The 15,698-nt window shown below is 36.6% G+C and overlaps 1 protein-coding gene and 1 pseudogene across 6 annotated transcripts in view; both read left to right on the forward strand.

Moving 5' to 3' along the window:
* The window catches only part of TMEM164 (transmembrane protein 164), a 182,220-nt gene that overhangs the window by 62,175 nt on the left and 104,347 nt on the right, over positions 1–15,698 (forward strand). For all 6 annotated transcript variants that reach the window (XM_039874742.1, XM_039874738.1, XM_039874739.1 and 3 more), the window contains exon 3: positions 4,889–4,938. In XM_039874742.1, the coding sequence (XP_039730676.1) occupies positions 4,889–4,938 (50 nt within the window). The remainder of the gene's footprint in view (positions 1–4,888; positions 4,939–15,698) is intronic.
* On the forward strand, positions 8,160–8,278 carry LOC120612348 (uncharacterized; annotated as a pseudogene).

Consider the following 15,698-nt stretch of genomic DNA (forward strand, 5'->3'; position numbering starts at 1 on the left):
TAACCAGTGTTTTGAACTCTGCATCTGTTAGATTGCTTGACTCCGTTATTTCTGGATCTCTGTTCTGTTCTCTCATATAGTTTCTGCTTTTTTGTCTTTCCATTTTGGCTGCCTTTCTATGTCTGTTTCTATGTATTAAGCAAAGTTCTTAAGTCTCCCGGTCTTATTAGTGCAACTTTGTGTAATAGGTGTCCGGCAGCACAGTCCTGAGAGGGGTTCAGCTGCAGGCCAAATTTAGCTCCAGACTGTGCCCCTCTGGGACCACCTGTTATGATTCAGCAAGCAATCCACCAATGCTGTGCTTATAATTACCTCAAGAAACCACACCAGAAACCAAGAGCAGCTGCCACCAGTGTAAGTCTGAGCGCGGCTCAGCAAGGAGCACCAAGTCACTGAGGACACATCTGGATGTGGCTTGGGTGGGGCTGCAAGTTGGGGGAGGCAGAGTTTCAGGGAACCCTTTGGGCGGAGTGACCTGTTATCCAGTTTGATGACATCTCACTCATGGTGGTGCTGAGTCAGCGCACTGGGATAGGGGAGGACTCAACAGAGGAACAATGGATACCACCAGCACTTCCTTATAGAATAAGTCTTGCCTCAGCCCTCACTATGACAACTCATTGTTCCCTTGTAAGTCCCTGGTGCCTCCTGCACAGCTGACCCGTTGCTGGTGCTCAGAGCAAGCAGTTCCGCCACCACAAAAGTCTGTTTGGGTCACAGCTCCTTTAAGAGGTGTCTGCAGCTACTGCTGCCATGGCCTTTGTCCCACTCAGCCGCTCGGGACTGGGCAGCTTCGCATCCTTGCCCCATCCTACATTCTGCCCCGTCCTACATTCTGCCATTGCAGGGTGATTTCTTAGTTCTCTCCCTATTTGTAAGGCTTGTTCATCTAGACCCCAGGCAATTTTCCTTGCTATTTGCTCCTTGTTTCTGTTACAACATTTATTTGGTCACCAGAGGGATGAATAGAGCCTCTATCATCTACGCCACCCCCCCTCCCCAGAATGTTATAAATCTTTGAAGTTGCTAAAGGAGGCCATTTGTTAAAGAAAAGCCTTCCAGGCCAAAAATTTTTCTGAAAAAAAAGGTTTATTGAGCCATAAGCTAGCCAAAGAAAGGAGTGAGTCCTGGGGCATGCAATCTAAATAATCAGCATCAGGGCTAGGTGGAAAAGACAAATATGTCTGTCATCCTTGAGTTCACAGGTTCCTTTATACTTCGAATTTGAGAAAGGAAGATCTAAGTTGTTTTGAAAGAATTTACATTGGCTATAGATAAAGGAACAGATAGAGTGTGGCTAGTTCTGGGATAGGTATGTTAATCACTAGGAAGAAGTGTGTGCTCTTTTTGATGGGTTGCGGGCAATAGTCTGGAAAGTTCATGTGTAAGGAAAATGTGGTGGCATGTGGTGGACAGCTATTTAAATAGCTATTCTCTCTAGATAATTGTAGAATGTAGTTACCTAGAAGTTAATTCAAAGTTTCAACCTACATTTAGGAACGTAAGCAGTCTTCTTTAGGTTTCGTTAACTGATTAACATCTTTTGTCTCTTCCTTCCACCCTGCGGCCTGCTGTAATTTAATTTAGGACATCTCAAAATTTTTCCTTGTCCTGATGAGTTCACTGAAAATGGAATATGATGAATATGGGGTTCTTTTCCAAATTTGCCGATTTGATATGTCTCTCTCTATATGACTTAAAGATCATTCCATCCTGGTTTGGGGAATAGATCGGGAAGGTGAGAAAGGCCAAAACGCTAGTTGAAATGATGAGGCCACATGAAACTATCTGTTGGAAAACTCAGAGTTAAAAGTAGGTTAGCTGCCTCAAAAGAAGTTAGAGCCGTGATTGAATTGAAGATAATATGACATCCTACTGGGTTGGAACTGGAGACTCGCTTCCTTTAGTAGGTTTCTGGGCTTCTGTCATAGGGCTGTAATAGATCAGAGCCAGCCAAATGGAGCAGTTATGGGGAAATCTGCCCCCAAGAATCTGTTCATCTCCTCTTGGCTGTGAATATAGAAAAGAATTAACTGTAGGACCCAGTGGTGTACTTTTCTTCTCTGCTTAGCATGTTGGAAATATCTTAGGTATTCCAGAAGCTCAGGGAGGCTGCTGGCATGGCTATTAGGAGACTCCAAAAGTACTGAGGACCTTTCCAAAGGTGGCTGGAGGCCCCTTTCTATTCTCCATATACTGTAGCTTCTGAGTGTAGCCTGTGATGGGCCAGATGCCAGGTGGTAGCTATGTGCAGCCTCTAACTTGGTCCCTTGCCTCAGGCGAGTAACTCTACTGTTGGGTCAGTGGTAAGGAATACCAGCTTTGTTTCTTTCTTTCTTGGACTGTTCCTCAGTGGTCGAGTGGGGAATGGGGATAAGTTCATACTTGGATGATTGGAATTCCAAATGAACAATCCTTATCACAAACCATTAAGTTCGTATGTATTTCAGAATTTTTTTTTTGGATTTTAGGAAGGTAATACAGTGCATGTTTTACTGTTCCACATGTACTACCAGTGGATTTTGGGGCAGTACATGTAAAATAATACATTATTTTATAATCAAAATAAATTATTTTTATGGAAAATGTATGAATCTTCACCATAAGTGTAATAGGCAGAGTGGGTTACTTGCCTCAGCTCAGTTCAAATCATGTTTTGTTACCAAATCAGCTTTGAAAAAACCCAGACTTTCAGTGCTTTTTAGATTTGGTCATTGCTGGTAAAGGATTGTGGACCTGTAATTGTCATTGGTTTTGCACTTTTAATCAAATTGATCCACAGGGGGAAAGGCGCATTCTCGATAGCTCTTTTCTTGGAGGGGTTCTCTAATGAGTTATTGTGTAGGTGATGGGCTCCTGTCTGTGTTCCTTTCAAGATCCTTCCTCTTTTCCATTCATCTTTCTCTTCCTCTTGGCAGGGATTCAAGTGGATATCTTTACTTATAGTGTTTTTCTTGATAGTATGCTACCCTTCTAATCGTAGACTTTGAGAGAATCGAAGAACCAAATGCTAAAGAATATACATGTGACATAGCCAAACGCATCTATAAAGTGTATAATCTATATTAATAAATGCTCACAAGATAAGGACACATATTTATGATTTTATAAACCACATCATTAAATCACTGTAGGTGAAGGACCTCCACCAACATGAGTTTCATTTTTTTTTAATCAGTCCTTAGTTCTGCTGAATGTCTCTGACTCCAAGCCAAGGTCAGACATTCAGCATATCTGGCTGCCAGGAGTGGTTGAACACCCCGGATGTTTGTTAAATGTGCAGATTAAGAAATCAGCATCCTTAATGGAGGAGCCCAGGAATTTGCGTGTTTACTAAGTGATGTATAGGGGTTTCTTTATCCCTCTGGAAAACCAGTACTAAGGTGAAAGTCAAATTGCCACAGTTTTGAAGGCTGTAACCCAGGCCTAGGTCAAATGAAGTAGCATGGAACTGATTTATCTCTTAGGACCAGGTTATTTTTGTTTGGTTTGACCTGAGAGGAGAATAGAAGAGTAAAACTACATAGTCATGCCTAGCAATGAACCAATCCATTCTGGAGGAGGAAAAATAATTTTCCCTCTACTCTCCTAGGTTCTTGGCTGAGATATCCCTGTTATAAAACACACATTAACAGGAAAAAAAAAAAAACAAAAAAAACAAAAGGAAGTTTAATAACATGTATACCTCTAGTTACTCCAAGAAAACTGAGTAACTCCCTGAAACTGTCCAGGCCATCACCTTAAAGATAAAAATCCAGTTAAAGATAAAAGAAGATGTGGGGGTGGGGGAGGGAGTTATGGGAGGTGACCAGGAAAAGCACAGTAAACAAGAGTAAGGTCGTTATGCAGATTTAAGTCCTTACTTTCTCCTTGGAAGAGAGTTTGTAGGGACTTAGTTATCCTCTATCTGGTACACAGGGGAAGACACCCTTACAAATGGAAATTTCCCTTGCTAATGGAAATGTCTCTTATAAAAGGATTAACTGTCTACTCAGTTTTCAGAGCTTTTCCTGTGTCTGCTGTTTCTTAAAAATAATCAGCTTGATATAATCCTAATGCCAAAGAGATTTTTGGGGAGGCAAATTCTGCTCCACTTCAAAATCAAAAGGAGGTATAGATCCTGAGGGTGGCAATATTGATAGGGTTGCCAGATAAAATACAGGATGCCCAATTAAATGTGAATTTCAGATAAACATCGACCAATATTTTAATATAAGTATATCCTAAATATTGCCTGGAACATACTTATACTAAAACATTATTCAGTGTTTATCTGAAATTCACATTTAACTGGGCATCATGTATTTGTATTTGCTAAATCTGGTAGACCTGGGTATTGATTAACCCACCTTCCCCATAGAAGGCAAACCAGATGGCATTTATGTACCTGTTCTAAGCTCAGAATCTATTTGTAGTTGTCTTAGTTTGACAGTTTCTCAAACTGGCTAATTGTGTTATATTGAAGTTGAAGTGTTAAAAAACTGAATCTTGTTCTAGAGGTTAAGAGGAAGCATTCCAGAGGCTGAAAGGGCCTAAAAAAAGCTTTCTCTATTTCCTACCCCGCAAAAAACTCTTGATCCCTTACTTCTCATCTATGTCTCTCTCACTTCTGTCACACACACACACACACACACACACACACACACACACTCTCACACTCAGACACACACACTCACACTCAGACATACACACACATAGATGCATGTGCAAACACAAACACGTTTGGAAAACCACTTGCTTGCCTTTATAATTTTTTATATTACATTTTCTGTGTTAAAGTTTGGTTATTGTTGTTGTTATTATTATTATTATTATCATTAAAGTAACATTGTCTCACTGCATTCAGCATTTCTATTGATAACCAAACTTAATTCTTTTTCCATTGCAGATCTTTCTCCTGGCCTGCCCTCCCTGTCCAGGAGCTACTGTCGTCTTCAGGTAAGGGAAAATTGTTTTTCATTGTTGCCATTGCTATTCAGATTGTTCTGTCTGTTTGATAACCTAAGATGATGAATGTATTACTGTGAACACCTTGGGCCTGCACTGCTTTGTCTCTGGGCATCCCAAGGGACAAAAGTCTATGAGGGACCAGGTAAACAGGGAAATGTTCTATGTGGAAATTTGGCTTTTGTCAAGCTCTGACAAGTCCTTTTTATCTATTCCTTGTGGTGGTGGTCTATGGCCAAGGCATGCTTCCTTAGAAGGTTGCTGCCTTCCAAAAGCTACTTTTGAGAGTATGCTGGGGCTCAGATGCCTTCCCTGATATGAAGAATCTTTGCATTGTGGTCCTGCTGCTCCACCAAAGATATGGCTCTTCATTTCAAAGACCTTTGTTCTCGTGATTTTGTGTCTTCCCCCCCCGCCGCCCGCCCCTTAAAATTAAAGTGAGAAAACTATCACCTTTATTACAAGTCCTGGCTTTCTTAAAAATAACAAGCATCAAATCCATTAACGTATATTTCAGGTAAATTATGTTTATCTAAAGGCAAGTTTGCTTAAATGAAATTCTCAAGAGCCCTGGAACCCTCATTTTAGCTGTGAGTTGTGACCATCTCACTTATCAAACCTTTTATTAGAGTTGCTAATGAGAAGCTAAATCAATCAAATTAATTTCATCTCTTTCCTCCTTCCCTGGATCCCATTTTGGAGCTGTTCCTGAGCAGTGAAATGGCCACAGGCCAGAAGGAAGGGACAGGAAGTAAAGAGCCCAGCAGATCTTTGGGTAATTGAGAGCAGTGTAAATGGCTTTCTTGATTTACTTAAGTCATTAAAATGTTAGATAGGGGGACATATACCCTACTGGCTGCTTCAAATAGCTTCTTGGAATAGCCACTTAGTCTCTTGCCTTACATGCGTAACTTTCTGCTGGATGAGAGGTAATGGATCCTGATTTTATATCTCTTGTACTTGGACCGCTCCTAAGCAGAAGGGGTATTTAACCCCATTCTCCTCCCTTGATTTCCTCAAATGAGGCAGTTTTTCAGTGTAATATTTTTAAAGTAACATTTATTAGTTTTATTTCATTATTATGAAAGTAATAATTCTCATTATAGAAAATACAGAGACATATAAAGAAGAAAATAAACAACACCCTTAATTTTACCATCGAGATAATTTTTATTATTTCCTTATTTTTTTTAATAAGCAGCGATCATATTTAGTTTTTTTTACTGTATCTTTTCTACACTAGATCTTAGCCAAAAGGTCAAGAAGCGATTACTGTATCTTTTCTAAACTTAATTCATTTTATATGTACATTTTTACACATAAGAATACATAAATATGATTGCTGGATTTTTTTATAGTGATTCTCCAACCTCTATCTTTCCATGCCAGCCCTGCACATTACTAAACCAGTATGTATCCTTCCATATTTTCTTCCATACTCATAGATGTATACACACACACGCGTACGCTCATGCGCGAGCGCGCACGCGCGCGCGCACACACACACACACACACACACACACAGGTTTTAGAATGTTTTGTTGTTCATTATTTTACAAAAATAGAATCTTATATATATTTTAATTCACCTCACTTTTTTTTACTCAATAGTATCTCATGGAAATCCATCAAAGTCTACTGGTATAGCTCTTATTCTTTTAAAACAGGGCTACAAAATATTTCATAGATGCATGAAAATTTACTTAGCCATTCTCCTATTAATGAATACTTACATTTATTCTTTCCAGATTTCTGTCTCTATAATCAGTGCTGAAATAAACATCATTGTGCATATTCCCTTATGTTCTGGTGCTTTCTATGTAAATACACACATGCACATGGATATTTACATATCAGTGCATATATATTTGTTAACAGATATTTCCGTATTGATTTACAAAAAAAAGGCTGTTATAATTTACTTTTACCTTTTGTAGGAAATATATGAGATTATTCTTTTCTTCATATCCCTATTAGCATAAGGTGTTACAGTTCTTTTACAATTTTGACAGCTTAATGGGTAAAATTCCTTGGCTACTAATGAATTTCAGTATTATCTCATATTTTTTTTCCAATTAAATTTGCTCTTTGAATTGTTCATACTACCTGTCCATTTCCTATGGGTTGTTTATATTTTTCTTATTAGTAAGATCTATTTGTATATTTTGTATATTGACCCTTTGTCTAACATCGTTATAGAGAATCTTCCCCAAATCTTATGTATTGAATTTGCTGATGGTATGTTTTTCCAATTAATTTTTCTTTACATTTTAAATATCCAAATATAACTCTTTTATTATATAGCTTCTTGTTTCCAGTCTTACTTAAGACCGTTTTCTTAAAGATGAATAAACAGTTGGAGTAGCATAATGTATTGAATAATTCCTACTTTTCCCTTTGAACTGAACTACAACCTTTATCATCTCATAAACATTTTTATATACTAGTATCCATTTATGAATTCTCTATTCTGTTTCATCCATTTGTCTATTTGTGTACACAGATCATATTGGTTTGATGGCATTAGCTTTAAACATATTTCTGTTGTCTGCTCTTTGGCATTATTTTCTTACATACAAATTTTAAGATCACTTTTATCCAGTCCTTCCCCTCACTGGGATTCTAATTAGAATTGCATTAAATTTATATTTCAGTTTTGTGAGAAATGATTTTTTAAAGTTATATAGCTCTTTTATCTGAGAAATGGTAATTTCCCCATCTGTTTAGATCTTGTTGTATATCTTTCAATTAGATTGATTATTTTTAAATATATGCTCAATATCCTTCTTGATATATTTATTCTGCTTCCCACCTCAGCATGTTCTTCAGGGAGGCATGCTTAGTCACTGTAGGAAAGGGATATGGTGTGCCCAGCCGGCTACATGCCCCATGCTGAGCAGGGTCTGGCAATTCTCTTTGGGATGGGGAAGGGGCAGGATTCTCCACAGGGTTCCCTTGGTGCTACTGACAAGAGGGAATAACCATTCCTTAGTGTTCTGGCTGGGTCCCAGACTGCTTCATTTATATGCCCCTCAATTGACATGTGCGACTTGCTAAGTCTACTGCTAGAAAGGCTGCCTCAGTGGAAAGCATGTATCCAGAAAGTGGAGCTAAGTTTGGCAGGGGTTTCTACCTGGCCCACCACCACAGCAACCTTGAGCATGGTGCTCTTTTGATCTCTAATAACTTCAGCTCTTAGAATTTGAGCCTGAGTCTACAGCCATGTTACCCTGAACATGCCTGACCTCGTCTGATCTTGGAAGCTAAGCAGGGTAGGGCCTGGTTAGTACTTGGATGGGAGACCACCTAGGAAGATCAGGTGCTGTAGGCAAAAAAAAAAAAAGGATTTTGAGCCTGGATGCCTTTGTCCTCTGAAGGCCTCTTAGCCTTCCTGTTCTTGGCTCTTTGTCTCTGTGGATGCTCATTGTAGCAGCACCAGAATTGCTCTTTTTGTTGTGTCTGTGTCTCTTTGAATCTGAGCCATTTTCTTTTTACTCATTTGACTGTTTCAAGTGGTTCTTTCCTAAAGAGCTGTCTATCAGCACCTTCAATATCCAAGCCACAGAATTCTTTCCCTCACTTAGGTTTGAGTAAAACCAATGCATCTTTAGAGACAATTCTGTACTTACTAATTCTGCTGTTAGCTTTGAAAAAAGTTCCCTGTCTCAGTTACCTTTAGGAAACATACACAGTCCCATCATGTAAACCAACCTGTCTCATAGGTACTTAATAAATAAGATAGGTTTCTTTTTTGCAAACCTAAAGGAGAGGAAAAAGGGAGGTGTTGCAGTGTAGCCAGGTACTCCTCAGTTCCCACTGCATTTCACTGGTGGCTTCTCTTTTCTTTCCTCCTTGCCTTTTCCCTTGGTTTTTATTTCCCCTTCAGATTTCATTATAGAAAATTTCAAACATATACGTATCACGCTTATTACTCATTATTTATATAATTTAATCCGTGAATTATCACTTCATGTTCTGCTCAGTCTTTATGTATGAGTGTTTCTCTTCTTGTTGTTCTTCATGAGTTGTCCATGTATAGAGTATGAATCCTTTATCACCTTTATAGTAAAATGTTTTCCTCAAAATGCCTTCTGATTTGTCGACAGTGCTTTTAATGTGCATTTTATGTTTTACTGGTCAAATTGATTAGTTTCTAAACTTCCTTTAGACCATGGTAATTTCTTCCAGTGCTTTTATGCATGAAGACTTCCTATTCTAAGATCAGATAGACAATCTAGTTTTTTAATCATTTTAAAAATATTTAGCTGTCAGTTCATCTAAAATTCATTTGGTGAATAAGATGAGATAGGGATATAACATATTTTCCACCCAAATTGTCATTTATTTTAGCACCGTTCATTGAATAACTTTTCCTATGATTATTGCTGTTACATTTTTATCATACATAAATTCTTATGTATGCTAACGTTTATTTGGGGGGGTTTGTAATTTTCATTAATGTTCTTGTTGTTCTCCACCAGTTTCATGCTCTTGTATTTGCAACAACAAATGCCAGATTTCTCTTTGCCATTCTCCCTAGTCTATTACTTTATTCACACTTTTTTCTTAGCTAGTCTGAAACATTTTTCCTTTCAAATGAACTTATAATGTTTGCCAGATTCCCCCAACTCTCCAAAGTCTATTAGTTTTGATCAGAATTAATGTCATTAACATCATTACAATATTGAGTCTGTCTATCCAGGAAAAGACATAGTATATTTCTTTAATCATTTGTAGTTTTCTTATGTTCTAGGTGTGTGTGTGTGTGTGTGTGTGTGTGTGTGTGTGTGTGTGTCCCACATATTTCTCATCAAAGTCATTCCAGGACAGTTTATAGTTTATTATACAATTTTATTTATTATGTTTTCAAAGTAATTATTACCAGTAAATAGGATAGATTTTTATTTTATATGTTTATTTCATAGTTGGCCACCGACCGAGCTTGACACTTTAATAGTTTTTCAGTTGCTTCACTTGGATTATATTGGAAATTAATGGAGAGGCTTTTGAAGGAGACGAGATGAAAATTCATCTGTGCTGCAGACAGTAGTGGGTACGTTGTTGCATGGAGAGGGGACTGTAGGCTTGTGTGAGCCAAGGTAGCTGTGGGAAGCATGGGAGTGGATGAGAGGAATTAGGATAGCCTGCCATGTGATGTTGGCATTGCAAGACTGGTACCCTGTAAGCCTATGGGCCACATGATATTATGAGAGTTCAGTAGCCCTGTAGTATATATATAGTATCATTTATTGAAGGGGATAAACATGAAACAACAATGTATGTGATTTGTGCGTATATACAAATGTAATAAACGTATAAAAACAAACAGGAAGGAATCCTACTACTTCAGAATAAAGGTTCCCTCTGGTTAGGGAGTTGAGACAAATGATATTCAGGAAGAGTACACAGGGCTTCAACTGAATCAATAACGTTCAAATTTATTAAAGCAGAATGGTGGGCATAGAGGTTCTTAATCTTTTTTATATTTTTTTGGATGTTGGAAAATTTTAATGTAAAAAAAAACAAGACTAAAAAAACATTGTTTAAAAGGCTTAGAATCTTGGATCACTTATTTTATAGATGTAAAAACAGAGGCTGAGGTTATTCAGGTCTTTGCTTCTCATATTTTCAAATTTTATTTAATTATACAGTAAAATTGACTTTTTGGTATATAGTTTTATGAGATTTTTTTCATTTTTTATTATAGTAAAATATACTTAACATAACATATAACATCTTAACCATTTTTAAGTGTACAGTTTTAAGTGTACATTCACTCTTTTCATCTTGTAAAAACTGAAACTCTGTATCCATTAAACACTAAATCCCATTTCCCCCTTACTCCAGCCCCTGGCAACCACTTTTCTACTTTCTGTCTCTATGATTTTAACTACTCTAGGTGGGGACCTTATGTAAGTGTAATCATATAGTATTTGTCTTTTGTGACTGGCTTATTTCATTTAGCATAATGTCCTCAAGTTTCATTCACGTCGTAGTATGTGTCAGATTTCTTTTTTAAGGCAGAATAATATTCCATTGTGTGTGTATATGTGTATATATACCACATTTTGCTTATTTATTTATCCACCAATGGACACTCAGGTTGCTTCCATACATTAGCTATTGTGAATGATGCTATGAACATAGGTGTACAAGTATCCCTTAGAGACCCTGCTTTCAATTCTTTTGGGTGTACACCCAGAAGTGGAATTGTTGGACTATATGGTAATTCTATTTTTAATTTTTTGAAGAACTGTCATACTGTTTTACGTAGCAGCTGTACCACTTTACATTCCCACCAACAGTATACAAGTGTTCCAATTTCTCTATATCTTTGCCAACATTTATTTTCTGTTTTTTGATAGTAGCCATTTTGATGATGTGAAACAGTATCTTGTGATTTTGATTTGCATTTTATTTTCTAATTTCCCTTGTCATTTCTTCTTTGATCCACTGGTTGTTTAAGAGTGTAATTTAATTTTCACAAATTGGTGAATTTTACCATTTTACTTCTTATTGACTTCTAACTTCATACTATTGTGGTTAAATGAGATACTTTGTATGATATCTATTTTTCAAAATCCATCAAGATTTAATTTGTGGCCTAACATAGGGCATATCCTAGAAAATGTCCCATTTGCACTTGAGAAGAATGTGAATTTTGTTGCTGGTGGGTAGAGTTTTCTGTTTATGTCTGTTATATAGGTGGTTTATTTTTCAGTTAAGTATTCTACTTTCTTGCTCTTCTTCTTCCTGGCTGTTCTGTTATTGAGTGTGGAGTATTGAAGTCTCCAGCTATTATTGCAGAACTACTTCTCCCAATTCTGTCAGTTTTTGCGTCATATATTTTGATGGTCTGTTATTAGATATGTGTTTATAATTGTTATATTTTCTTGCTATATTAAACCTTTTCTTAGTATGTAATGTCCTTTGTCTCTTGTATTTTGATTTACAAATATACCTCATTTTATTGTGCCTTGCAGATAATTGAATTTTTACATCGAAGGTTTGTGGCAACCCTGTGTTGAACAAGTTTGTCAGTGCCATTTTTCCAACAGCATTTGCTCACTTCATGTCTATGTGTCAGATTTTGGTAATCCTTGCAATATTTCAAATGTTTTCTTTATTGTTATATTTGTTATGTTGTTCTGTTTTCAGTGATCTTTAATATTACTATTATAATTGTTATAGGGCTCCATGAACTACACCCATATGTAACAGATAACGTAATCAATAAATGTTCTGTGTTTTCTGACTGCTTCATGGACTGGCCATTTCCCCATCTTTCTTCCTTTCCTCAGGCCTCCCTATTCCCTGAGACCCAACAATTTTGAAATTAGGCCAATTAATAATTCTACAATGGACCTTAAGTGTTCAAGTGAAAAGAAGAGTCTCATGTCTCTCACTTTAAATCAAAAGCTGTAAATGATTAAGCTTAATGCGAAAGGAATGTCAGAAAGGAATGTCAGAAGCCAAGTTGTGAATGTAAAGGAAAAGTTGTTGAAGGAAATTAAAAATGATATTCCAGTGAATACATAAACGGTAAGAAAGCGAAATAGCCTGATTGTTGACGTGGAGAAAGCTGATCTGTATGGAAGATCAAACCAACCACAACATTCTCTTAAACCAAAGTCTAATCCAAAGCAAAGCTATAATAACTCTTTTCAGGTCTCTGAAGGCTGAGAGAGGTAAGGAAGCTACAGAAGAAAAGTTTGAAGCTAGCAGAGTTTGGTTCATAAGGTTTAAATGATGAAACCATCTTTATAATATAAAAGTACAAAGTGAAGCAGCAAGTGCTGCTGTGGAAAGAAGCTGCAGAAAGTTATCCAGAAGATCTAGCTAAGATAATTAATGAAAGTGGCTACAGATTTTCACTGTAGATGAAACAGCCTTAGACTGGAAAAAGATTTCATCTAGGACTTTCATAGCTAGAGAGATGTCAATGCCTAGCTTTAAAGCTTCAAAGGACAGGCCGAATCTCTTGTTAGGGACTAGTGCAGCTGATGACTTTAAATTGAAGTAAATGTTTATTTACCATTCCAAAAATCCTAGGGCCCTTAATAATGATGCTAAATTTACTCTGCCTATGCTCTACTGATGGAATAACGAAGGCTAGATGAAAGCATATCTGTTTACAACATGGTCAACTGAATATTTTAAGCCCACTGTTGAGGCCTGCCGCTCAGATGAAAAGATTCCTTTCAAAATACTGCTGCTCACTGACAATACACCTGGTCACCCAAGAACTCTAATAAAAATGTACAGTGAGATTAATGCTGTTTTTATGTCTGCAGACACAACATCCATTCTGCAGCCTATGGCTCAAGGAGTAATTTTGACTTTCAAGTCTTATTTTTTAAGAAATACATTTTTAAGTCTATAATGGCCATAGATAATGATTCCTCTGATGGATCTGGGCAAAGTCAATTGAAAACCTTCTGGAAGGGATTCACCATTCTAAAAGCCATTAAGAACATTCACGATTCATGAAAAGAGGTCAAAATATCAGCATTAATAAGAGTTTGGAAAAAGGTGATTCCAATCCGCATGGATGACTTTGAGGGGTTCAAGACTTCAGTGGAGAAAGTAACTGCAGATGTGGTGTAAATAGTAAGAGAACTGGAATTAGAAGTGATTGAATTGCTGCAGTCTTATAAAACTTTAACAGGTAAGGAGTTGCTTCTTAAGGATGAGCAAAGAAAGTGGTTTTTGAGGTGGAATCTTCTCTCCCGGTGAAGATGCTGTGAAGATCATTGAAATGACAACAAAGGATTTAAATAAAATATTACATAAACTTAGTTGATAAAACAGCAGCAGGATTTGAGAGAATTGATTTCAATTTCGAAGGAAGTGTTACTGAGGGTAAAATGCTATCAAATAGCATTGCATGCTCCAGAGAAATCATTAGTGATATGTAGTGTCAATCGATGGGGCAAACTTCATTTTTGTGTTTTTTTAAAGAAATTGCCACAGTCACTCCAGCCTTCAGCAACCACCACCCTGATCAGTCAGAAGTCATGAACATTGAGACAAGACCTTCCACCAGCAAAAAAACATTATGAACTCATTGAAGGCTAAGATTATGGTTAATATTTGTTAGCAATAAAGTATTTTTTTAAGATGCTATTTCATACTTAACAGACTATGGTATAGGGTTAACAAATTTTAAATGCACTGGAAAACCAAAAAGTTCATGTGACTCACTTTATTGTGATATTTGCTTTATTGCGGTGGTCTGGAACTAAACACACAGTATCTCTGAGGTGTGCCTGTATAGTCTATTTTGTCTGATATTGTATAGCCACCCATGCTGTCTTGTGGTTAACATTTATGTGGAATATCTTTTTCCATTCTTTCACTTTCAACCTATTTGTGTCTTTCTTATGAACAGTATATCATTGGATCTTGGTTTGTTTTTAATCCATTCTTTTAATCTTTGTTTTTCAAATGGAGGGTTTAATGCATTTACATTTAAAGTAATTACTGATAAAGAAGAACTTCTGTCATTTTCCTCCTTGTTTTCCTCCTTGTTTTCTATATGTTCTATAACTTTTTGTTCCTCATTTCTTACATTCTTTCTTCTTTTGGGTTTTGTTGATGTTTTTGTAGTGTAAGAATTTAATTATCATTTTCTTTTGTGTATATTCTATAACTCTTTTTTGTGGTTGTCATGGGGATTATACTTACCATTCTAAAGTTATAAATTTTACTTTGAATTTATATTAGCTTAATTTCAATAACATGCAGAAACTACTCATTTAATTTCATCTCCTCCCTTTTTAGTTATTAATGTCTCAAAATTACATTTCCATATATTGCGTGCCCCCCAAACTTAAAGTAATCATTTTAAAATGCATTAGTCTCTTCAATTATGTAAAAAAGAGATTGTGGAATTGCAAACCAAAGTTACAATAATGCTAACTTTGAGACTAGTAATTGTTTTTCAAAATGTATTAATCTCTTCAATCATGTAGAAAGCAAAAAATGGAATTACAAGCTATGTTACAGTAATACTAGCTTTTATAATTGCCATGTATTTATCATTACTGAGATCTTTATTTTTTCATAGAATTTTGAGTTACTGTCTAGTGTCCTTTCATTTTAACCTGCAGGACTCCCTTTAACATTTCTTGTAGGGCAGGTCTAGTCATTAAACTCTTCTCAGTTTTTATTTTTCTGGAAATGTCTTAATTTCTCCCTCAATTTTGAAGGACTGTTTTTCTGGATATAGGATTCTTGGTTGTCAGGTTTTTTTGGTTTTGTTTTGTTTTTTCCCTTTAAGCATTTTGAATATGTCAGTCCACTGCCTTCTGGCCTTCAAAGTTCCTGATCAGAAATCTTCTGATTACCTTATTGAGGGTCCTTTGTATATGATGAGTCACTTCTGTTGTTTTCAAGAATCTTTGTCTTTGGCCTTTGACAATTCACTTATAATATGTTGCAGTGTGAATGTCTGGGTTCATCACACTTGGGGTTCATTAAGTTTCTTGTATGTTTACATTCACGTCTTCCATCAAATTTGGGAAGTTTTTGGTCATTTTTTCAAATAATCTCTCTTTCCTTTTTCTGGGACTCCTACAATGCATATGTTGGTCCTTTTAACAGTGTCCCACAGGTCCCTTAGGCTCTATTTACTTTTCCTCAATCTGTACTTTCTGTTCCTCAGATTCAATAATTTCAATTGTCCTATCTTCAAATTCACTAATTGTTTCTGGTGCTTGCTCAAATCTGCCTTTGAATTCCTCTAGTGA

The sequence above is a fragment of the Pteropus medius genome, unplaced genomic scaffold (assembly GCF_902729225.1).
Source record: "Pteropus medius unplaced genomic scaffold, Ma_sr-lr_union100, whole genome shotgun sequence".
Classification (NCBI taxonomy): domain Eukaryota; kingdom Metazoa; phylum Chordata; class Mammalia; order Chiroptera; family Pteropodidae; genus Pteropus; species Pteropus medius.